This window comes from Ovis canadensis, chromosome 6, assembly GCF_042477335.2.
Source record: "Ovis canadensis isolate MfBH-ARS-UI-01 breed Bighorn chromosome 6, ARS-UI_OviCan_v2, whole genome shotgun sequence".
NCBI classification, from domain to species: Eukaryota; Metazoa; Chordata; class Mammalia; order Artiodactyla; family Bovidae; genus Ovis; species Ovis canadensis.
In genome coordinates this window covers 72,012,763-72,038,764 of record NC_091250.1, presented here as the reverse complement: position 1 = coordinate 72,038,764, position 26,002 = coordinate 72,012,763, and the positions used below count along the sequence as shown (strand labels likewise).

Below are 26,002 nucleotides of genomic sequence, written 5' to 3'. Positions count from 1 at the left end.
TGATTTCACATCTAGATCCTTAATGTTAGTTTCTAACTTTGCACCAAAATGCGCTATCCTGTGTTTCAATTTGTAGCAAAGAAAAACAACACAGATTGAGTTAGTATTACTCGGCCCACGCTGTTTGGCTTTTGCTCATATTATAACAGTGTTCTGTTTGGGAATACAAGGCTTATTGTAGTTAGGGAAAAGTAGGTCATTGTTAGATTTTAGGCTTCACTGTTATAGATATATTGTTTTGAGTTTTGAATGTTGCACAAAAGGTCAGAGTCCCTTGAATATTATACTTTTAAAACAGATTTATCATTTCAGATGTTGACAAAGAAATGTCTGTCTTTACGCATTTTACAGTACTGAGAAATCTTTGGAGAGGGATTATGTTTAATTAGAATTGTTTTCTGAATTTTGAGTGTCCTTTTGAAATATTTACTGGAAATGTTTCTCATGAATTATTAAATTATTTTGGGATTAAGAAGAGGTGGCAAGAATACACAGAAGAACTGTACAAAAAAGATCTTCACGACCCAGATAATCATGATGGTGTGATCACTCACCTAGAGCCAGACATCCTGGAATCTGAAGTCAAGTGGTCCTTAGGAAGCATCACTATGAACAAAGCTAGTGGAGGTGACAGAATTCCACTTGAGCTATTTCAAGTCCTGAAAGATGATGCTGTGAAAGTGCTGCACTCAATATGCCAGTTGGAAAACTCAGCAGTGGCCACAGGACTGGAAAAGGTCAGTTTTCATTCCAATCTCAAAGAAGGCAATGCCAAAGAATAATCATACTACTGCACAATTGCACTCATCTCACATGCTAGTAAAGTAATGCTCAAAATTCTCGAAGCCAGGCTTCAGCAATACGTGAACCATGAAATTCCAGATGTTCAAGCTGGTTTTAGAAAAGGCAGAGGAACCAGAGATCAAATTGCCAACATCCGCTGGATCATTGCAAAAGCAAGAGAGTTCCAGAAAAACGTCTATTTCTGCTTTATTGACTGTGCCAAAGCCTTTGACTGTGTGGATCACAATAAACTGTGGAAAGTTCTGAAAGAGCTGGGAATACCAGACCACCTGACCTGCTTCTTGAGAAACCTGTATGCAGGTCAGGAAGCAACAGTTAGAACTGGACATGGAACAACAGGCTGGTTCCAAATAGGAAAAGGAGTATGTCAAGGCTGTATATTTTCACCCTGCTTATTTATCATATGTGCAGAGTACATCATGAGAGAAACACTGGGCTGAAAGAAGCACAAGCTAGAATCAAGATTGCCGGGAGAAATATCAATCACCTCAGATATGCAGATAACACCACTCTTAATGGCAGAAAGTGAAGAGGAGCTAAAAAGCCTCTTGATGAAAGTGAAAGAGGAGCGTGAAAAAGTTGGCTTAAAGCTCAACATTCAGAAAACTAAGATCATGGCATCTGGTCCCATCACTTCCTGCCAAATAAATGGGGAAACAGTGGCTGACTATTTTTCTGGGCTCCAAAATCACCGCAGATGGTGATTGCAGCCATGAAATTAAAAGACACTTACTCCTTCGAAGGAAGGTTATGACCAACCTAGAAAGCATATTAAAAAGCAAAGACATTACTTTGCCAACAAAGGTCTGTCTACTGAAGGCTATGGTTTTTCCTGTGGTCATATATGGATGTGAGAGTTGGACTATAAAGAAAGCTGAGTGCTGAAGAATTGATGCTTTTAAACTGTGGTGTCGGAGAAGACTCTTGCGAATCTCTTGGACTGTAAGGAGATCAAACCAGTCCATCCTAAGGGAGATCAGTCCTGGGTGTTCATTGGAAGGACTGATGTTGAAGCTGAAACTCCAGTACTTTGGCTACCTGATGCGAAGAACTGACTCATTGGAAAAGACCCTGATGCTGGGAAAGATTGAGGGCAGGAGGAGAAGGGGATGACAGAGAATGAGATGGTTGGATGGCTTCACTGACTCAGTGGACTTGGGTTTGGGTAAACTCTGGGAGTTGGTGATGGACAGGGAGGCCTGGTGTGCTGTGGTTCATGGGGTTGCCAAGAGTTGGACATTGCTGAACAACTGAACTGAACTGAAGTCTCTCCTGTTTAAGTTGGTGTGGTATGCGTCCTTACGTTGTGCTGGTTATCTTACTCTTCCTTTGAAAAGAAGCATCATTTCTAGAAAGCATTATTTTCACCTAAAATAAATTTTATCAGCAAAGAAATACCAGAAGAAGAATTAGTTGACTAATGGGAGAAATACTATTTCTTAAGAAAGAAAAAAAATGCTGAGCACTTTTGTGATTAGTAGTGGTATAGTTAATATTTCAGCAAATCAGATATAGACTAAACTGAAGCAGAGTACTTCTTAGTATCAGGTATTTTTGTCACCTTTCTGGTTCCATTCGGGTGACAAAATAGTCAAATGTATCTGTTTTCATCAATCATCAATATTATTGGTAAATGCATAGTCAGATTGCAAAGGTATGAGTCATTACTCAAATATACACACCGGTGGAATGAAGCAGTGAGCTGGAATAGTCTCAGATCTCTCATTTCTGTAGAACTTAAATATTAGGGAGATCCCAGCCCTCTAAGCATCACTGGAAGATTTAGCAAACTCTTACAGGGCCCCCAGCAACTGTGATTTCCTGTGTGATCTCTGACGGCACCTTGGTCTACAGGGTTAGTATGTTTATGCTCCAGGCACCTGAGAAAGCTTCACCATTAACTTGTCACCTCTGGGACAGTTAGAACGTTATGTCTCTCTTTATCAGAACTCTGACTTTCATCCTTTGTATTCTGAACCAGCCTAAGGTTAGAGGATGTAATTTTTTGAGATTTTTATTTTTCCATTTTAGGGAAAATAATTGAATTTTCTGACTTCAGAGTCTTTTTCCAGTAGACCAGGATAGGAAAGTAAACAAAGGAGCTTGTTATATCACCAAGAAATGTGAAAGCTCTTCTCTATGATTATATTACTAAAACTTAAGAGAAATATGTGTAATTGTCCAAGAAGCCTGTGTTTATTAGACCACAAGTAGAATTTTCCATTTTTCCTTTTTCTAATTAGACTCTGTAGGCTGTGGTGAGAGCGTTTGATGCTCATTACTTAGACAAAATGATGCCTATCCATTGCTTACGCAGAGGGTGCTGAGCTTTATCTCATGGCCACACAACCTCTTTGGTGCAGGTGGCAGTGATTTTGACGGTGTTCTAAATTCTGTAGAGAAAGTATTAGCAACCTTTTTCTGTAAAAGCTCAGATAATATGTACTTTAATCTTTATAGCCATATGATGTTTGTGGGAGTTCAGTAACTCAGCCATTGGAGCATGAAAGCAGCCACAGGGAAGGTGTAAACTGGTGAATGAGGCTGTGTTTCAATGAAACTTTATTTATAAACACATCTAATGGGCCATGTTTGGCTTGTGGGACGTAAGAGTGTAAAACTGATTCAGCGATGTGGCTGAAAGCTCATACCAGCTTCCTCCATCTCCCTTGGGCCCCATGTTGAAAATTATAACCTAGATTACAGAAGGGGAAAGCTGCTTTATTATTCTATCAAGTCTAGGTCTAATCAGAAGCAGAATCCCTCTTTGAGGGGCTATCCACTTATTCTTTCAGCCCTGTGTGCTTATAGCCAGAGAACAACATGGCTTATACCTTACCTTCCTCAAGGTCTTGCTCTAAAGTCTCCTTTGCATTGAGGCCCTGACACTAAAGTTAATATTATCTCTTCCCCCTCTCCCACCACCCCATCACTCCCTTAACTGCTTTTTTTTTCTCATCGCTCAGACACTAGCATTTATTTAATGCACAAGTGCTCCATGGGGACACATCTCTATTGGGTTTTGTTTACTGCAGTATCCTCAGCAGCTGAAAGGTTGCCTGGCAGTGGTAGATAACTCAGTGTTTGTTGTGGGATGAATTAGTAAAAAAAAAAAAAACCTAGCGTTAGACATCATTTCTTTTCAGTTTTCCTAAAATATCTGTTTTTAAAAAAATTTATAGTAATGTAAAAGAAACTAAACTCCAAACACTGTAATGACTGGAAATCTACCTATTCTATTGATAATGCTGGTGTACATCAGCAGAGCAATGGACTCTCAAGTGTTTTTATTGAAATTCTGTTTAATCCCTTAAGACAAGTACAAGTGTTGTCAGAACAGTTTAAAGCAAATAATAACCATACTCAGTTATCCTTCTCCAAGTGATGTTTGAAACTGTCCTAGGTCATGAGTGACATTAAACAAAGTAATCAAATTCATAATCTGGATTTATTTTACACGATTGAGTGTCTGTTTGCTTTGAAATGGAAATGTCAGTTCTGAATCAACACACAGTATGTGAAAACTGCCCAATATTTAGTAAGAAAATAATTGTATAACACCATGCAACTAGAGAAATATGGAAACACTTCCAGCTGAGCTTAAAGTATGAAAATTTATTTAAGTATTTGAGTGAACTAATTATAATATAGATTTATACTATTGGTTTTAAAAAATAAATGAAAAAAAAAGTTAGTAAAATGTTGAACTTGGGCCTGTTACTAGTGTTTCAAACAAGTCAAGCAAATGAAAAATAGTCTCGTGCTTAAAAAAAAAAAACCAAAACCTACTGGTTTCGAGGATAAAATACCAAGTCTCTTTCCTTCCTCTTCCCTATTTGTAACTCATAAGCTCAGGCTTTTCAGTAAGCCTGAGTAGACGCAAATATGGAAGACTGGATAGAATTTATTACAAAATTTCCTGAATATAGAACTCAGAGGAAGAGTCCTGTGAATTGCTCTAAAGAAAAGAGAAACATGGTTGAATGTGCTTCTGGGAGAAGCACAATTGAAATATCCAAGAATATCTGCAATTAGAAAACCCATTTGACTTCTTAACCTGTTGTTCCCTAAGGATGTTTGTGTGTTCACTACTTGCTATAATGCACCAAGCATATTTATAAACAACTGCAGTGTATCTCAAGGAATTTGCATTTTATTTGCCAAGATGTTTAACAACTTTGTTTGCTTGTTGTTGGTGTTCAGTCAGTAAGTTGTGTCCGACTCTTTGTGACTCCATGATCTGCAGCACACCAGACTTAATTCTTCTTTAAAAATTATTAATTTTTTAACTATAGAGAAGCATTGTGTAGAAATCTGAGTCTGGGGCAGCAGGAGCTGAACATTTAAGGCTAATACAGCAATGTGTGAATATAATACACTTAAATTAGGGAAGAATACAATGAGCAAAGTGCGTTCCATGTCTTTTTTGTGTCTTCCTCTTAAGGCGGAAAAAAAATACAAAGAAAGATAAACTCAAAAGACAAAGTATAACAGTTGGTACAGAAAGGTCCACAGAGTATAGAATCATGAGGTTGCAGAGGGGCTGAGAAAACATTTCTTCAAAGATCATCTCGGGAGGAGGAATACCAGCTCAATGACCTTTGGAAAATGCCAGTTAAAACTATTTTAACTGGCATTTTTAGCTGAAGCACTTTTCAGACTAGAGGGAGTGAAAAGGCACTGATATGGGTGATATCTGGATGTCCTGAAGTCTACGAGATAAATAGAGGGATTAGTTGAAGTTATTTTATGGAAGAAACAGATTAGACTCTAGGATCAGGAGGGAAAATCAGGCAGAGAATTACATGTCCAGGTTGAACACAGAACTAGGGAAAGTGAAAAAGCCAGAGATCAAATATCAAAAAAGGCAAATCCCAAGCAGTGGTTGAGGGATCACTTGGGAGCCAGTAACCCAGGACTTGGAGGATATTGGAGCTTATACTGTAGGTTCCTTTGTCAGTGCTGACTTCCCAGACTGTGCCCAGAGTCTCCAGGGCTGCTGTGGTGGAGTGACTCTCTACCTGCTCCGTAGTGGGTAAAGACCTCCAGCCTCCCCAGAATGCTGTCCTGTAGTCAGCCTTTCAGTGAAAGGCAGATGTAATGGAAAATTGACAAGTCTCTGACCAGAGGGAAAGTGAAGGTCATTCAGTCATGTTCGACTCTTTGTGTCCCCATGGACTAGTCCATGGAGTTCTCTAGGCCAGAATACTGGAGTGGGTAGCCTTTCCCTTCTCCAGGGGATCTTCCCAACCCAGGGATTGAACACAGGTCGTGGATTCTGTACCAGCTGAGCCACAAGGGAAGCCCAAGAATACTGGAGTGGGTAGCCTATCCCTTCTCCAGCGGATCTTCCTGAATCGAACTGGGGTCTCCTGCACTGGAGGCGGATTCTTTACCAGTTGAATTATCAGGGAAGCCCACACCTTTTGAACTTGAAGTTGAATCTTAAGTCTCTGACAAAAAGTATTTTTTTATAGTATAAGACTAGTTGGCCATTTCTCAAACCACACGTCACTTGTGAAGAATGTGCCAAGCAAATAAAAAGTTTCCCAATTTTATCTGTAGTTTGAGGAGAAAATTTTTAGTTTTAGTGTTTATTAAAATAGCATAACTGTTTCTTTCAGTCAGTCTAGCTAGCAAAGTGAATGAAAATGTTGGAATCAGAAATTAGAATTGTCAGGCTATTGCTCTTTTCCTATGTGACTCAGTTTCTCAGAACCTCTGTATCCCACACATAAAAATGTAAGGTCAATTGCATTTCCACAAATCTTCTAATTCTCAGCCACCTGCCCTTCCTTTATAGTCGCTTCCAGAGTCACTTGTGTGTATATCTCCTGAGACTCTGAAATTTTGTGAGTAAACTTGTTTTCCCTTCAATTTGATCTGTTGCAGGCTTAGCAGTCAGCTCTCTGAAACTTCCTGAGTTGGTTCCATCCCTTCTTGTGCTTTCCTGATACTGTTCTTTACATCTCTGTTCAGTGTTAGTTTGTAAGTTTTTATTTATTTTTATTTGTTTTTTCATCCTTTGCGATTTACATATACCATGTCATGTAAGAACAAAACTCTTTGTAAATGTTATCAAAATTGTAAGTCACATATTGAAATGCATCCTTTATCGTTGACTTCTACGAGTCCTTTTGGCACTTGAGATTTTACGTTAAAATTTCTTTTTTCCTCATTTAAAGCAGAGATGGAAGGTGGGATTTTAGAAAATTTTTTTTTTTTTTTTTTGGTCTCAACTCATTTTGGTTCATCGGAGAAGGCAATGGCACCCCACTCCATTACTCTTGCCTGGCAAATCCCATGAATGGAGAAGCCTGGTAGGCTACAGTACATGGGCTCTCGAAGACTCGGACACGACTGAGCGACTTCACTTTCGCTTTTCACTTTCATGCATTGGAGAAGGAAATGGCAACCTACTCCAGTGTTCTTGTCTGGAGAATCCCGGGGATGTTGGAGCCTGGTGGGCTGCCGTCTATGGAGTTGCACAGAGTCGGACACAACTGAAGTGACTTAGCAGCAGCAGCGTTTTGTTTCATATTTTCTTGGAAATAGTCATTTTGGTTTGCTTAAAAGTGAAGAAATGCACTTTAGAAATACACGCTAGAATAGAAAAGTGCTGAATATTTATAGAAATATAATTCCTTGGATGGGTATCTATAAAATACTTTATACTAATACTGCAGGATTTGAAAGCTTTGTACTTAAGAGCTATGAGATAAAATGATTAGCTAAATTAAAAACGAGTAGTTAAATAAAAGTCTGGATTTTTGGAAATTGTACAAAAAGTATTGAGTCTAGTTAGGGTTAGAGCAGAAAATAAGGTAAAATATGCACCGGCTTCTTCAGCATTATGTAAGCAAGGCAGGTGAGTCTGAAACAGCATATTTACGATATCTTTTTCTTAGACATTTTTGAAATAATTGAGAAGTATGTTTGTGATGATTAATAAAAGTCATACATTTTGACTTAGTTACTTTTCAGTTGTGTGATATTTAAAAATGACAGTTTGGTAGCCTTTACCACTTTAATGTCATTGGTTAGCATACTGATCCAATTTTCAAAGAGTTAAAAGATACATTAAAAAAAATAAAAACCTTGCTGGCACTTCAGATTAAAATTAAATAGGAGTGCCTTTATGTAAGTACTTCATAGAGATTTAATTGTTTGTATATACACGGTTGTTTAAAAAGAACTTTTAAAATACAGTTTTTGAGACAACAAAAACCAACACCAGGTGGCGAGACTATATTTAAGATAGCAGTTGAAACTTTACACCAGCTGCCCTACCAGAACTCAAGGGAAGAGCTTATAGAAAGCAATAATACTGAACCTACCTTATAAATTATTGTAAAAAAACTTCTCAAAGCAATGTTTTCCTTTAGGATCCTAACAACAAAATAGTATAAAACCTAGACTAATAGTTTTCTTGTCTGCTTTAACCTATTTTCCTGAAGGAATTCTGAAGTACTTTGCAAAATTGAACTCACGTATCGAATGGGTGGAGGTCAAATGTTACTGCGACCTGAAGAAATATGAAGGTGCTTTGCTGTAAAAATGTACCAGCATCTGTTTTGTGTAGTTGTTATGAGCACAGATTTAAGGACCAGACTGCCTGAATTTTCTTCATAGAAATGATCTTTATTAATTGTGTGACTTGGGCAAATTATTTAACCTGCCAGTCCTTCAGTGCCTTCATCTGTAAAATGGGAATATTTTTGTCTCTTATGGTTGTTTGGAGGATTAAATGAATTAATATTTATGTATATCTTGCTACAGTGTCTAGAACAAAGCACTATATAAGTGTTTGCTATTTTTATTATCAAGATTATTGTGCCAGATCTTTATTGACTGAGGTTTTAAAATCTGTGTGTAAATTAATCAGTATTTCAGATATAATTTGTGTCATGTGATGGTAGGAACACAGATTAAAGTGACATTGTTTTTATATCTTGTCTTTTTCAACATTTACTAAATGTTAATTGAAATTTAAGGGAAAGGTATAAGTTATGTTAGAGAAAGCTTTTAAAGTACTTTAGCAACCTCTAATTGTCTGTAATAGATCAATTTTACATACTTACCCTGGAATTAGTTGCTGGATATTAAGTAGACTTTTATAAATATATGAGAAATATTTAATTCTTACACAAAAAAGATAATTCTTAAAAATCAACTATTCATAACTTTCTTTTTAAATTTAAAATTGCATTGACATTTAGAAACATAGTGCATCTTAAGCTCTCCCTTTTATGCAGTTGAAATTTTGATTAAATTTTAGAGTTTGCCAGTTCAAATCCAAGTGTCCATTTGGCAGAAAGGGGACTTATATTGTGAGATAGTATCTAAGTACAAGTTCTTATCTTTAACCAATTGGTAGAATTTAGTATTGAAGTTCACATGCAGAAAATAGCTAATTTAATGTTGACACATTTAATGAATAAAATAGATTATATGTGTAATTTTAGAAACATTTATTAATTTTCATCTTTAAATAGGAAGATACAAAATGCACATACCTTAAAAATATATTTTAAAAAGATGTAACTGTGAAATGTATTTTAAAATTACATGGGAATATTGATGAATTACAAAGTTTTTGTCAGAAAAATCTGATCTTTAGTATTTGAAAAGAACAAAAAAAGAAATTAAGGATAAAGTGGTTTAGTTAGTAATTTATTTTCTCTATCCATAAAATGAGAATTTGAGGAAGCATCTTACAATGAGAAATACATTTATTTGTTATTCTATGCACTAGATATTGACCATATTTTATATGCTAAAAACTGGTAGTCGTTGGTTTTACATTGATCAAAAAAACATGGTTTCTGTGCTTAAGAATCTCTGTATCTATTGAATAGTATGGGAGATGGAGGACACAAAATAAATGTATAATTGAAAATTCTCCTAAGTGCCATTAAGTAAAGAAATGGAGCAAAAGGCCAAAGGAACCTGAAGGATTTGTGTTACTCAATGGTGGCCACTTAGGGGAATGACTTTTGAGCTGAGATCTCAAGGACAAGCCAGCCATGTGAGGAGCAGGCAGCATTTTCTTGGCATATGGGAAGGCAGGCTGCAAGACAAAAGAGAGTCTAGAGAGAGGAGACAGTATGGTTGGAAGACAGTGTCCACAGAATAGGTACCCACAGATTTGATGCCTGGCTGGATGAATGAATGATAACAGAAGTAATGTTTCAATGGTAGGGTTGCAAAGTGGCTGTCTTCAACTACAAAACAGTTGATTTTTCAGCTGCCACACTCTCATTCCATGTCATTGTGGGCTTGGATTTGTCTTATTTACCTGATCTTTCATAGCTTATTAGACAGATTTAACCTTTATACTGTGTAGTACAGCAGCAATTAGAAGCAAAGGATTAGAGACGTATCTAATCCTTTAGATACACATCTCACAGCATCTTAAAAACATAGTGCTTAGTGAAAAAAAGTGAGAAACAATGAGATCTATAGCACCATGCCATTTATGTAAATTAAAAATACATGTTTTGTGAACTTATGGCCAGTGGGAGGAAGGCATAAGTTAGGGAGTTTGAAATGGACATGTATGCACTGCTTTATTTGAAAGGGATAACCAATAAGGACCTACTATATAGCACATGGGACTTATAGCACATGGGACTCTGCTGAATGTTATGTGGCAACCTGGATGGGAGGGGAGTTTGGGGGAGAACAGCTATATGTATATGTATGGCTGAGTCCCTTTGTTGTTCACCTGAAACTACCATAACATTGTTAATCAGCTATACCCCAATACAAAATAAAAAGGTAAAAAAGAATAATGGGTTAAAATGGCTGAACCCACGCAATAGTCACCTGGTAGCTGAGAAAATCAAACTGGTTGGAGTATCTTATGAGTTCAGTCTCTCAAGAGGCCGAGGTTTTGGTTGACTTTCTTCAGAAAGCCAAGTATTAAGTGTGTTCTTTATAGTCAGTGCCTAAGAGGAGAAATGTAGCTAGGCATGTGGTAGCATCTCTGACTGATCTCTGAGCTGTTTGCCCTCCCTCTTCCCCTATTCATTTTCCTGGATGATGCCTCAGACCTCAAACTGTCTGGAATTCTAAGAAAATTTTAAGTCCAAGTGACTGCAACTAAACAATCTTAAACAGGGTAAAGTAGGTCCTAAACTCTTTTTACTCTGTGCTTTGGCAGGTTTTGAAACTCTGAATCTAACTCTGAGGTTTCAGAAGTGATTATTTGAGTGCTGGTCAGTTGAGGTTTTACTTGTCATCTTGCTGTTTTGCTAAGGGGACATTTGTTGCTTAATCATGTCACTCTTTTATTCAACAGATTGTTTTTTAGTGCCATATTTGTCTCTGTTAGTTGCTGATCATATAGTGGAGAATGAAATATCCTTGGACTTTGTCCTTGTAAAGCGTAAGAACTGGTGTGGGAGACAGACATTAAGCAACTCAACAAACATAACTACAGACTGTGTTAAGTGCAGTGAGGAAAAGGAGAGGGTGCTTTCAGAGAATAACTTTGTGATTTGCTTTGCATTGGTTCTCAGGGGAGGAATGTGTGGGTGGTTAAGTGGAACTCTGAAAGATAAGGAGTAGTTAGCCAATGAATTAGAGGGGTAATGGAAGGTCTAAGGCCTTTATCTCCTACAGATGTTGATTATTTTTATTCTAAAATGGGAGATTATATGCGCTACTGAACTCTGCTGCTGCTAAGTTGCTTCAGTGGTGTCCGACTCTCTGCGACCCCATAGATGGCAGCCCACCAGGCTACCCTGTCCCTGGGATTCTCCAGGCAAGAACACTGGAGTTTGTTGCCATTTCCTTCTCCAGTGCATGAAAGTGAAAAGTGAAAGTGAAGTCACTCAATTGTGTCCGACTCTTTGCGACCCCATGGACTGCAGCCCACCAGGCTCCTCCGCCCATGGGATTTTCCAGGCAAGAGTACTGGAGTGGGGTGCCGTTGCCTTCTCTAGTTTACTACTATTCAGCATGTAAGATGGGTAGATGCCTGACACAAAATCTTGATTTCTTGAGTTAGTGTTGAGATTGTGTGGGAGGGAGGGTGTCTAGTTACCTGCCTTTAAGTGTGACAGATCAACATGAAATGAGCTAAGTGATTTTATTCAATGTATAATTATTGTGTATTTGCTTAGTATTTCTTTACCTTGTAACTCTTAATGCTGGCAATTTGAAGAACCTTTGGGTCTGTGAAGAAAGTAAAAACCAACACTGTTGGATGTTGTAAGGTTAAGAGAACACATGGCATGCCAAGAGAAGTTAAAAAGCAGCAGAACATTGAGGGAATAAGCTGGAAAGAACAAGGTAGTTGGTTATGGTTATATAATTTTAAGGTCTTGTCATAGTCTTACGCTTATATGTGACAATGTTATCCACACCAGTGGATTTTGAAATTTCTCTCAGATCAATTTGCTCTAATTTTATCTAAGGAGAATAATTTGGCTAACGATCAACGTGGGCGGCTTGCTGTATTTCCTTAGAGTAGCAAGTGTGTGGGCTCAGGCAGTAGCCCGGAAGACAAGTTCTCCGCACTTTGTGAAGTGCTTTTTCTATCTTTAAATCTTCTGAAAACCGCAGAAAGTTATACAATTTCTTTAGCTTAAATGTGTTAGAAAACTGCAAAAGGAAAAGGTAGAGCTGGTTATCCACTTAGTTTAGAGATGACTTTTAAAATAGGAAGTTAGTTTTTGTATATTATCTGTGATAAAGGCCAAAGGTATCTTGATTGTGTCAGTTCGCGCTGAGTCATGTAGAGAATAGACAGTCAAAACCTTGAGGACTGTCTCACTTTGGTGAAAGGGACTGAAAAACAAAACAAGCCCAAGGAGAAGTGGGTCTTCAGTTTTCCCTTATATAGTCAGGATGATTTTTCTTTTTTCTCCTTTATGCCTAAATAAAGAACAGATGATGACATAATTTTGCTTTGCTTCTCTAGTCAACAACCATTTCAAACTGCATTTGCCTTTCATATGGTTCTTTTTCTCAAAATGTTAATGTTTCAGCGAATTTTGGATGATTGCAAATGATTCTCTATATTTAGATAGGGCCTTTTCAGCTTATTTGATCAGAATTAAATATGTCTATGTAAATCCAATTGACAAAGCTTTGTTATTTTAGCAAAATATTATTAATGCTCCAAAGCAGAGATTTAAAAACTAAGATAAAATGTTATAATCTTAAAGATAAAAATTCTTATTATCAATGCTTTCATTAAGGGATTCTCCCTTGAAAGGATATGATGTGATGATCATATTTTTGTTCACACTTTGTTTTCTACTTTATAGTTGTGGGGATGACGCTGTAAGTTACACGGTAAAAAATAATGACCCTGTTAGAAGTATCCTTTTTAAAAACACCTAGGTCAGCTGATTAGAAAGTGTCATTGTATGCATTGTCTTTCCTCTGTACCATGGCCTAAACTGCATCGTCACAGCCTATTGTTTTCTTTACTGTTTTAACAGCAGCAAGTGGGAATGTACTGAAACACAGTTATGTTACAAATGCATTTAAAATCCAAGTTCATGGTTCTTAAAAATGTGAAATGACAATTTCATGTATTTTACAGAAAACGCATGTTTCAGAAGAGATGGGTGAAATTTGATGGCCTTAGCATTTCTTATTACAATAATGATAAGGTAAGTATATTTTACAGTTTTAAAGGATTGTCCTGTGTGTGCTGAATTTATTTCAATAAACTAAGCACATGATTTGGTCTTTAGGTGTTGGATTATCAAGATGAAAAGAATTTGCATAGGGTAGAACACTTAACTCTTTTCATAGGTTAACTTTTTCATGGTGCATAAAAACATGTATCTAACAATTATTTGTGGAGAATCTCCTACAAACTACTAGAATTGCTATAGATGATATACAGATATATAGGAAATTGCCTTCATTTTAGGTAGCACTAAGAATGTTTAGAAAACAATACCACAAAGGAGAAGTTACTTTGTTCTCTAGAAGGGCTATGAAGGAACCAAGGAATGCTTCTTGCATGAGATTTTTAATGGCCATGAATTTTGAAGAAAGGAGTTTGTACGTAGAGTAAACAGAAAGAGCAGGACTTGATAGCTGATAGAATGAGTTGCCCAGATTCTTTGATGGGAAAATAGTGTATGTGAGGGAGACTAATGGCTGATGAAGCTGAGAAGGTTGGGTTTGGAGTTCCAGCTCACTGAAAATCTTAAAGTGCAAGGGCTTAAAATGTATTCTTTAAGCAGTTGAATCTTAATGACATGTACTGTTTTCATCAGGTGCTTCTTCATTAGGTATGAGAATGTCTTTATTCTTAAGAGCTGTAGACGGAGATATTTTGGAGTGAAGTGTCATGAAACCTGAAAATGTCTCAAATTTACCTCTCTCTATATACTTTATATACATTTATATATCATAGATGTATATGTATATGCACACATGCATAGTTAGGTAAAACAAAAAAGTTGCAATGTTAACAAATGTCAAATTGAGGTAGAGGTTATGAATGTTCATTGTACTAATCTTTCAACTTCTATGTGTTTGAAAATTTCCTCAAATAAAAAGTTGGTACTGATAAATATAACTGATTTTTTTGTTAGATAAAATCATATAATTTTATAATCTTAACTTTACATTCTTTTAATATATAAACAACAGTTAACCACATTCTCTTATTTAAAGTTTATAATCTAACATCATCTTCTCATTAGCAATTTTTCACTGCCTTATATTGGTGTTATTTCTGGCTTGAACATTGAAGTAGATTCCTTTTCATATATCGATTCTTCAGTGCTATAGGATGAAGAGCATAAGCTTTTAGAAAGAAAGTAATACACTGCTGCTGCTGCTGCTGCTAAGTTGCTTCAGTCTCTGGACGACCCCATAGACGGCAGCCCACCAGGCTCCGCTGTCCCTGGGATTCTCCAGGCAAGAACACTGGAGTGGGTTGCCATTTCCTTCTCCAGTGCATGAAAGTGAAAAGTGAAAGTGAAGTCACTGAGTCGTGTCCAACTCTCAGTGACCCCATGGACTGCAGCCTACCAGGCTCCTCCGTCCATGAGATTTTCCAGGCAAGAGTACTGGAGTGGGGTGCCATTGCCTTCTCCAAGTAATACACACTGCATGCTAAAACACAAAGGATAGTAGGAAGTTTAGAGAAGTGTTCATTGGTTTTACTTTGCAGGGATCACTATAAACCATCAAGTTGATTTAAACATACCTCTTTCATGTTTGCAGGATGATGAGATGAATATTTGTAAATGCTAGTTTTCTACCTTAGCTGCTGTTTTTAGTTTGCTTGTTGATTTGAATATCCAGGCAATTTCTGTAACGTAGGGCGGTTATAATGTACTCTGTGTACCTGATGCAATCTCACCCCTGGTTTTCTTCATCACCTGTGCCCTTCTCTGATTTGCTTGAAATGAGGAAGTAAATTATTCAGAAGTGAGGCAGGCTTCCCTGTCATCAGGCTTATCCCCTTCTGGTGGAGAGAATGTCTAGTATCTCTGACCAACCAGATTCATTCTATCCTTTAAAAGCTCATCTCAACTGCATTGAGGAGATGAGCACCTACCCACCTTGATGCAATAAAGATGATGCAGCCTTGGCTTGAAATTGAGATAAAAAGTTTATGATAAAACAAATTATAGGGATTGCTATGGTGGTCCTGTGTTTTGGATTCCATGCTCTCAATGCCAAGGGCCTGGGTTTGATCCATGGTTGGGGAGCTAAGATCCTAAGCCGTGTGGTATGGCCAAAATCTCTCTATATATACATATACATATATGTATGTGTATATGTGTATATATATATATTACAAATTCTTTAGCTTCACATTAAAATTTTTTAAAATGTTAAATTGTTTCCTATGGCATTTTGTTCCTTTGCTATTCAGATGATTGGTGTCATGTTGGCAAAAGAACCCCAAGACCACTAGATTAGGTGTTTCCTAAAAGGAGATGTGGTTTCTGTTGTGACCCTTCTGGCTGAAGGGCTGGATTGGTGGACTGGGAAGAGAGGACTGTAAGGCCAGTGGAAAGGGCACAGGTGGGGCCATAGCTGCCATCTCAGCTGGGTGTGGAGTTTTCATTGTCTGGAGCACCTATGAGTTGGGTCTTTCAGTGTTCTTTTTTTTTAGGAATCTATCTTTTCACTGTAGTGGCCGTTTGTTGCAGTGTGCGGGCTTCGCATTGTGATGGCTTCTCATGTTGTGGAGCATGGGCTCTAGGGCATGTGGGCTTCAGTAGTTGTGGCGCTTGGACTCACTAGTTGCAGCTCCAGGGCTCTTGAGCACAGGGTCACTAGCTGTGGCACATGAACTTAATTGCTCTGTGACATGTGAGGTCTTCCTGGGCCAGGGATCAAATCCGTGTCTCCTGCATTGGCAGGCAGATTCTTGATCACTGAGCCACCAGGGAAGCCCCTTCCAGTGTTTAAATATACACTTGAGGGGCATGTGGCCGGTCTTTCAGGAGGTAGTTTGCAGAGTTGCCTATTCCCTTAGTTTTCTTCTGCTTTTCTCAGTGCCACTCAATCATGTCTCAGCAAGGCCTTTTCAATTGTATTACTGAAAATGGCATCATCCCAGCAGGTTTGATATCTTGTCACCTGCCAAGAGATCTGACTCACCCTCCTCTCACTCAGCTGTGGGCAGAATTGCCCTGTGGTCCTTTCATTGTCTGCAAGAGGTAGATAAATGACAAACTTGACCTAAATATCTGTGTGTGATAGGCTCCGGGGATGCTTTAGAATTTCTTTCCTCCAGGAAGATTTTACACTCTGAAAAACGCAGTCATTTTGAGCCTGGTGTCATTGAGTTTTCTTTTTTTTCGCCTCTGTATTGTCTTTATCGTGTGCTGGAAGAGAAATGTAAAGTCACCTCTATAGTGTTAAAAAATTTCAAGATTGATCTTGATAATTCATAATAGTCATAAATGAGCCTTTAGAGAAACTGCAGCTTCCTAAAGTTCAAGTGACATAGTACTTTGCTTCTTAAGTACATTTTGATCACTTCTGGGGGAATCATTTTTCTATTACTCTTCCATAAGTACTGACCTGTTAGATATGGGGGTGAGGAGTTATGTTTTTAAGGAATTAAAAAAAATTATCTGAAGAGATTTAGTGGAAGGAAAATCTCCTTTTAAAAATTCCTATGTGTTTCCCTACAATCCTGCTTGACTTTTCTCTACTGAAAAATTGGATAATGGTAAAATTTTATTCAACAAATAGTTAATTATCCCATTAGAGATACGTATTTCATAAACTCCTCTAATTCTTAGGCAAACTGCAACTTGAGAATGGACCACCTAGAAGTGATAAATGCTTTTGAATACTCTGAATTTTTCATTATCTGATCTCAGCCAGTACAAACTTACAGTCAGATAGACCCTTCCACTGTTCCAAGGGTGCTGGGCCCCTTCACATCTCTCAGGCTGCCTGACAGTGGAGAGATAGTCTCTCCCTCCTATCAGTTCCTAGAGCCCTTAGTAGTCCAGTACATCTTGGTACCTGCCTGTATTTATTGAATTTTTCTTTGCTAAACTAGTCATGTCATGTCTGTCTGTGCAGGGACTTTTTTCAACAGTATCAGGGTACAGCTGTGAAAAACTTGGGCATATCTTTTCATGTAGTCTCACCTATTTGGTTTTGCTCTTCCCTCTGAATCCATTAGACATTACAGTCCATGAAAGTCCTGTGCAGACTTCAAGGCCCATCTTGTTCATCTTCATGAATCTTTCCTTTATTCTCTCCAACTATGGCATTTGAACAATAATATGCAGGAAAAGTGAGAAGGAACATAGCTGAAAGTAGGGAAGCAAATCAGGAGAGTGTGAAGTAAATCAGGCATTAATTTATCAGATATAGGCCAGTGGAAGTATTAAAAAATAAATTTAGAAAAATACTAAAAATGAGCTGAGTTTGTATAATTGTGATTGATTGGGCATAAGATTCATTCATTCAGAAAATATATAATACTGATTATGTGAAAGGTGATGAAGGAAATAGAACTATGATGCACAGTCAGTTTAGAAAGACTGTATTAATCAGATGATCACTAGTAAATATAAAGATCATCATTTAAATTAGAGTTAGTAATTGTTATAGAGGAAGAGCACAGGTTCCTATTAAATTAAGGCTTTCTTCCTGGGTCAGGATGAAGGGCCTGAGAGAAAAGCCAAGTTGGAGGACTTTTTTCAGGAATATAAATTCCTTGGTGGCTCAGAGGTTAATGCGTCTGCCTGCAATGTGAGAGACCTGGGTTCGATCTCTGGATCAGGAAGATCCCCTGGAGAAGGATATGGCAACCCACTCCAGTATTCTTGCCTGGAGAATCCCATGGACGGAGGAGCTTGGTGGGCTACAGTCCACGGGGTCGCAAAGAGTCAGACACGACTGAGCGACTTCACTTTCATATGCTGAAACAGGAAAAGAAATGGAAGCAGTAAGTATGTGAAGATTCCTGTGTAAAGTGGTGCCTTGCAGAACAGAGTGTGTGGTGTCACTGGATTGAGCAGAACCATGATGGGTCAAGGAGCTTCAAGAAGGCTCATGTGACTAGAAAGAATCAGGAAGTGGCGGGGAGCAAGTTGACATTATAGCTGTAGGGGAGCAGAAGAGCAGCCCAAGTCAAAGGCTATTCTGTTGAAGACTGACCAAGAAGTGATACCTTAATAGACCATTATAGATGAAGATAATTCAGTTTTAGAGTTTGAGGTGCTTATGGGACAGTTAGAGGTACCATGGATGATGCAAAAATATGGGAGTGGAATGGATAGAAATAGACAAGGAATAGAGGAAGAGAGATTTTAGAATTCTCCTCATAAAACTGGTAGTTGAAATAGTAAGAAGGGATTTTTTTCCCTTAGGAAGAGAAGCTAAAACCCCCAAAATGGAAAATAAGGAGAAGAAAAAGTTATTCTGTAAGTACTTATTCCTTGACATCCCTCTCCTTTTTGTAGGAAGTTGCCTCCTCATATTCCTAAATCACAGTTCAAATACCTTCCTTGATTTTGGCTACTTGAGAGTACAAAGGAGCATCTTCAAGGCATTGTTATTGCAGATGGCATTAAAGATGATTAGGGTTTTGATGGAAACGTGAAGTCAAGGATCGGGTATAGAGGAAGACAGTGGAGAGGAAACTGTCAAATAACTAAGAGGGAATACCAGGAGAATATAGTGTATGTCCTCAACTGGCAGAGGAGAAACCTCCCAGTAGACCCACCTTACTGCTCACAGCAGCTGTCTTTTACTCATCTGCTATGTATGGCTGGAGTTTGCTGCTGGGAGGAATATGAACATGACGCTTGTGCTCTGCATGGAATGACTTAGTACGTTCTTTGCCTAACCAGTTGTTTCAGGTCCTTGGGACTTGACTCAAAAGTAATGATTCCATGGCTGCTGGAAGAGAATTGTAGAAGGAACCTTATTAAGCTCTCTTGACACCCAGGATATTTTGTAATGTGACCTTGATTTATATTTTCAGCCTCATCTATGTCCAGCTTCTTTTGATACTCAACACCTTTCATAATGTGGCCTTGATGGATGTTTTCTACTTCATCTCTTTTGATTCTACACTGCAGCTCCTCTTACTTCTCTACTCGACACCTCTATTACTCAATCTTTGCAGCCGGGATCCGCCACCGCCCCCCCACCCCCACCCCCTCCTCACTTATCTATTTGGTTAACTTAAGGTTTCTTGAAGTCAGGTTCAGATGTCACTATTTCTGTGAAAATATGTCTGCTTTTTTGTAAGTAGAACTGAGAATTTTCATCTTTGTACTCTTTATTTCCAATAGTTTTTACTCACTTTTAAACTTGTCTCTCAGGTTAGTTTTTCTTTTGGCAGCTATTTGAATGTGAATGGAAAAGTACTCCTTGAATTTTTCTTTCCAACACAGGGCCCAGTCAATATTACATTGTTGGGAAGTAGTTGAAATTGTGGGATGATTATTATGCCAAATGGTTTAGGATGGTCCAGGAAAGCACAGACTGAGAAAGTCATTGAGAGTCTTAGGAATGACCTTCAAAACTGTAATGTGTATATACCTATTACAAACAGCTGAATCCGTATCTTTTTATTCTTTAGCCCCTGGAGACTAAAAAGTGATGCAGTGTGAGATTAAGATCTTCATCATCAGAGCGTTGAATAATAGGGTTAATTGATAGAATCCAGTAGTCTGGTTTCTTAGATAATATTCTTGCTTATAGTGTGTAGCAAGTGGTTTTGAAATGGTTCAGTTACAGTACCTGTAATGGCCAGCAGATGCCTGCAAACACCATAAAATCATTTTGACCAGACTGTTCTCAAAGAACATACTGCTGTTTTTCAGAACGATGTATTGCTATTCTAGAATGGTTGGTTGTAATGTGATTCATTGCCTAATTGCAGATGAAGAGAAAATTGAAAAGACATCTCACTTGGAAGAGACACTTAATATTTTCCTTTCTGGGAAATATTTGTATGTGATTTTTAAAAATTTAGATTGAGATTATGAAAGAGCAGCACTTATAAATACCATGCCATTCTATTTTTGATCAAGGGAATGTTATCTTAATGTGTCTTCTCTGTGTATCTTTTCCTCTACCCAATACAGGAGAAGTATTCAAAAGGAATAATTCCCCTTTCTGCTATATCTACGGTACGAGTTCAAGGAGACAACAAATTTGAAGTTGTTACAACACAAAGAACTTTTGTTTTTAGAGTAGAAAAAGAAGGTAAGAGTCTTTTTTATCCTTATAAAAATGTTCACATGAATTTCTTCCCAGTCAGAAATTTAATGAACAAGCTAGAAATGGCAGGCAATCTTTAAATATGTTGTTTTTAAATAATTTACATTGTCTATTAGTTTTTGAAGGCTGTAATATCAAAACATAAGATGACAAGTCAGTGTTGTTTGTTCACTGTTCTTTCATGCAACAAATATTTAGGGTAGATCTACTGAGTGCCAAGCACTCTTCTAAATTTGGGGTATATAGCAATGAAAAAAGTAGACAAAAATCTCTGCTTTTATGGAGCTAACTTTTAGCTGTTGATAATGCAAAGTAGTTATTTAAGGTGGAAAACAACAATTGAAAGGTTGGTTTTATAAACTTTATCTGTGGCTGATTTTAACTGAACATGTAGGAATAGTAACCATTCTAATACAGGTTTTGGAGCATCTTTTCTATTCCTTGAGTTCCCCCCCGCTCCCCCCACCGTGTCTCATCCTATGGGTCAGTTAATGGCTAAAATTGATCTAAAAATGACATGTGGTTTGTGGATGGAGTCTTTTCTTTTTTGGAAAGGTGCAGGAGAGGTAGAGATAGGGGAGTTGAAAGTTCTCTGTTGTAACTTTGACTGTCAATATATCAGTACAATAAACCTCACTGCTCTTAAATAATATAGATAAGGCCATCTTCATTACCTAAAGCATTAGATTTTAAAGCCTTTTTTCATTTTAATGTAGATAATAACTTGATTTTTAAAAGTACTTCTTGGTACTTAACTATTTGAATATTGGTGACCTGGAAAAATTACTGAATGTGTGGTATTTGCTAAAAGCTTCATTTTCAAAATAGTCTTATGAGGTTCGTAGGTATTACAGTTAGCATCCTATTTTATACATAAAGAACAATACTAGCTATTATGGGACAATATTCGTCTTATATAAATTGGTAGATTCCTTGAACATATGTCAATGCATGGCATATAGAACACATTCAGTAAATATTATATGTCACTGAAAAGCTTCCATTATTACTTTAGATATTCAGTAAATGGATATGTCCCAATGCTGTTCACACTGGAGCCACATTTTTTCAGACCGTGAGTCACTCACTTCCATTTATGAGATCAACTTAGTGGTTTCAGATGGTGTCCCCCAAAGCCCCCCAAACAAAAACCAAACAAACATAGAATAGAGTAAGGAGTATCAAAGTGCAGTGCCTACTGCAAGGGTATCATACTGTGAAACATACGTGAATATATGTATCATACTGTGTATTGTAAATAATGCCCAGGCGTAATGTAAAAGTGTTTCTCACTTGATCTTTAAAAGTCACAAACTATCGCCTGGAGTCAAGGTTGGCAAGCTGGCCTGTAACCTAAATCTGGCCCACTGCTTGTATTTGTAAATACTATCTTACTAGTCCCCAGACCGGAGAAGGCAATGGCAACTCACTCCAACGTTCTTGCCTGGAGAATCCCAGGGATGGGGGAGCCTGGTGAGCTGCCATATATGGGGTCGCACAGAGTCGGACACGACTGAAGCGACTTAGCAGTAGCAGCAGCAGTCCCCGGACACTTTAATTCATTTACATGTTGCTTGCCTTATGGCTCCTTCTGTGCTGCAGTGGCAGCGTTGAGTAATTGCTGTAAACTGTCTGGTCAGGAAAGCCTAGGAAATTTACTCTCTGACCCTTTACAGAAAGTTTGCCAACCCCTGTCCTAGAGTATTTGAGACAGACATATGTATTGTGACTCATTGCCTGAAATTCAGAAAGTCTTCTACAGTTGTGATACTCAATATGAGAAATATATTTGGTATCCCAGTTTCTCTGTTTCTGTATTTTCTTAAAACACACGACATTGCTCCTGTCAACTGGCTATCAGAATGGTCTATCCTTATGTTCTGGCCTCCACTGGCCGAGCTAAATGCTTATTTCTTTGAGGTGCTTATCCTCTTCCCCTTGGCTTCTTGTAGTAAAATTCACATATGCCACAGAGTCTGCATTTTAAGATAGATATACTAAATAAAACTTCAACTTGTGTGAAAATCTGTTTAGCCATATTTACTTGTGGCAGTTAAAAATTAAACAGACACATTTTATTGAAATAAAATGTATCAACCCACACATGTTTAAAAGTTACATGTTTACAATGGACCAATAAATCCCTCTGTGGTATGGAGTTCATCTTTATGATGTAAGCTTAGTATAAGAATTTCATGAACTTTGGTATGAATTTTTGTGTGTTGAATATGACTTAGGTCTTTTAAGACTTAGGTCTTTAATTTTTAAAACCATGAAAATACTGCTTCAGTGAAAACAGACTATCCACATAGAATTACTATGTTATTTTCATTAAAAGTTGTTTTTACATAGTAACAGCTCACATTTTTAAAAGATAAGTGTAGATATATATATATATATATATATAAATAGCACATGTGTCTATATATTTACTGGGGAACCTTCAGCAAGATGCTGAATGTGTTTTTATTAAGTGTTTGTCTTTTTGTCCTCCTTCCATGTATACAAATGCTTGATTATTTTTTATTTGGTGGAAAATGAGAAATCAATCATAGTTGCTTATGAAAAACTTTGCTTCAGTCTTATTAAGAAGCAAAATCAAAGTTTAGGACAGAAAGGGGCAGTAGTTTGACATCTAACAGAGATGAATTCTTTATTTTTGGTGAAAAGATTCTGAGTGACCTATATACACAGCTCCCTTTATCTCCCCTGAAACCAGTGTCACGATTTCTAAACTCCCACGTCACCCACTGGCATTGCTAAGAGAAGATTACAATTTGGCAGCTTTTCCCCACAGATTTTCTAAGGTTTCAATTCCCCTGGGTTTCCTAGTGAAGTGTTATTTTCTTAGCTGCAAGTTAATTTTATTGAAATTATAACATCTGGAATTCTCTTCCTCAACCTAGAAAATTTAGTCTGATTCCTTTCCTCCTCAAGCAGGACTGCTGGAATTGCTCAGAGGATTGTAACAGCTAATGATCCTTCAGTTAATATGTATTCCCTTGACACGTGTGGTAACACAGGTGTTGTGTTACTTTAAGAAACCGGTGATATTTTCAGTGGGTAGTTCTTATAATTAGAAGAAAGTTTAAGAATCCTGAGTGGTCCAAAAATAAACTCAAAACGGCTTAAAGACTTAAACATAAGACATGACACCATAAAACTTCTAGAGGAGAACATCAGCAAAACTTTCTCAGACATAAATCATGCCTGTGTTTTCTTAGGTTAGTTTCTCAAGGAAATAGAGATAAAAGCAAAAATAAACAAATGGAACCTAATCCAATTTACAGGCTTTTGCATAGTATAGGAAACCATTAAAAAAAAAAAAAAACTATAAATGGGAGAAAGTATTTGCAAATAATCTGACTGACAAAGGCTCAATCTCCAAAATACACAAACAGCTCATACAACTTAACAACAACAAAAACCCACTCAAAAAATGAGCAGAGGACCTTAATAGACATTTCTCCAGAGAAAACATACAGATGGCCAGGAGGCACATGAAAAGATGTTCAACATCACTAACTATTAGAGAAATGCAAATCAAAACTGCTTTGAGACACCACCTCACACCCATCAGAAGAGCCATCGTTAAAAACCCTACAAATAACAAATGCTGGAGAGGATGTGGAGAAAAGGGAACCCTTCTACATTGTTGGTGGGACTGTGCATTGGTGCAGCCACTATGGAAAGCAATACAGAAGTTCCTCAGAAATCTAGAACTACCATATGACCCAGCAGTGCCACTTCTGGGAATATACCTGGACAAATCCATAATTCAAACAGATACATGCATCCCAGTGTTCATAGCAGCACTAGTCACAATAGTCAAAGCATGGAAACAACCTGAATGTCTCTCAACAGATGAGTGGGTAAAGAAGATGCGGTGCACACATACAGTAGAATACAACTCAGCCATAAAAAAGAATGAAATGATGCCATTTGCAGCAACATGAGACTATCATACTAAGTGACAAAAGTCAGAAAGACAAAGACAAATACAATACGTCGCTTATATGTGGAATCTAAAATATGGTGCAAATGAACTTGTCTATAAAACATAAGTAGACTCAGATGTAGAGATCAGACTTGTGGTTACTAAGGGATAGAGAGGGTGAAGAGTAGACTGGGAGTTTGGGGTTAGTAGATGCAGACTATTACATTTAGAATGGATATAATAAAGTCCTATATAGCACAGGGAGCTATCTCCAGTCTCCTGGGATAGACTGTAGCAGAAAAGAATATTTTAAAAAATGAATGTATATATATCTATAACTGAATCGTTTTGTTACATGGCAGAAATTGGCACAACATTGTAAATCAACTATAGTTCAATTAAAAAAAAAAATTGAGTAGTCATTCCGTTTCAAGGACCATTTTCGGTACTGCCCCTTAATTGCAGATTCCATGTTTTGTGTCCACCTTATTCTGTTTCTGTACAGCATCATACAGCCCTCTAGTGGCAGCTGTGAAACTGCAAAACTAATTTTTTTTTTTTTTTTTTTAAAGAACACTTGGGAATTTGGGATGAGAAGCATATAAATTTTCTTTACCTGTTTTGGGCAAACAGACTTACCTGTTTTGAAATCTCCCTTGTTTTCAGAAGCAAGGCATGGAGCATTTGTCATCTGGAGGAAGAACTAGAGGAGTGAAAGTTCTCTTTGGTGTACTTTGATTGCCGGTCATAACATAATAGACCTCAAACTTTGGGATCACTGTCGAACCTTTTCCTACCCTATTTGCATCCAGGCCAGATTCGGCAAATCTTACCAGTTTGCGTTTGGAAATATGCCTGGGTTCTAACCGGTTCTCGGCACCTCCACCATTCTCGCTCTCCCACAAACCACCTTTTTGTGGGATGACTGATAACCTCCCACGATCAACAGCAGCCATATTTTCATTGTGGTTGTCCGATCCTCTAGCGAGGAAATCAGGCCCTGTCTCCCACTTCAGATGCTCTGTTGTCTTTCTAGCTCACTGAGAGTGAAGTCGCTGTGAGGTCCAGAAGCCCATGCAGGGTCTCTCCTGTCTTTGATTTGTCCGTGCTCACCCTCACGCACCATGCTGCAACTACAGGGGCCTCTTGGCCTGTGAACATGCCAAACCTACGGTTGCCTTGGCACTTGCTGCTTTCTGTGTCCTGGAACATTCTTTCTCCAGTCATCCTCCCCCTTGCCTTTAGGCTTTTGCAAAATCATTGCCTTCTTCCTGAGCTTTTTTCTGTTATCCTACATAGAATAGTACTTTCTGTGCCCTTCTTCCTGTGCTGTATTCTATCCCATTGCATTGTCAGCATGTCATATATATCTGTGTTTTATTGCCTGCCTTCTTTCACAAGAATGTAAACTTCTGGAGAGTAAGGCCAGGATCTGTCTTGTTCACTGCTTCATTCCTGGTATTCAGAATAGGGCTTAGAACATAGCTGGAACTAAGTGGACATGCATATGAATGAATCATTACCATTACGAATAACCATAGTGTGTAATAATTCTTTGTCTAA

At 37.8% G+C, this 26,002-nt stretch overlaps 1 protein-coding gene across 3 annotated transcripts in view; it reads left to right on the top strand.

Moving 5' to 3' along the window:
- Positions 1–26,002, top strand: part of ARAP2 (ArfGAP with RhoGAP domain, ankyrin repeat and PH domain 2) — a 180,005-nt gene that overhangs the window by 13,964 nt on the left and 140,039 nt on the right. For 2 of the 3 annotated variants that reach the window (XM_069593027.1, XM_069593026.1), the window contains exons 6-7: positions 13,364–13,433; positions 20,367–20,487. In XM_069593027.1, the coding sequence (XP_069449128.1) occupies positions 13,364–13,433; positions 20,367–20,487 (191 nt within the window). Of the gene's footprint in view, positions 1–13,363; positions 13,434–18,638; positions 18,693–20,366; positions 20,488–26,002 lie in introns of all 3 variants that reach the window. The other variant, XM_069593025.1, reaches the window with a different exon arrangement.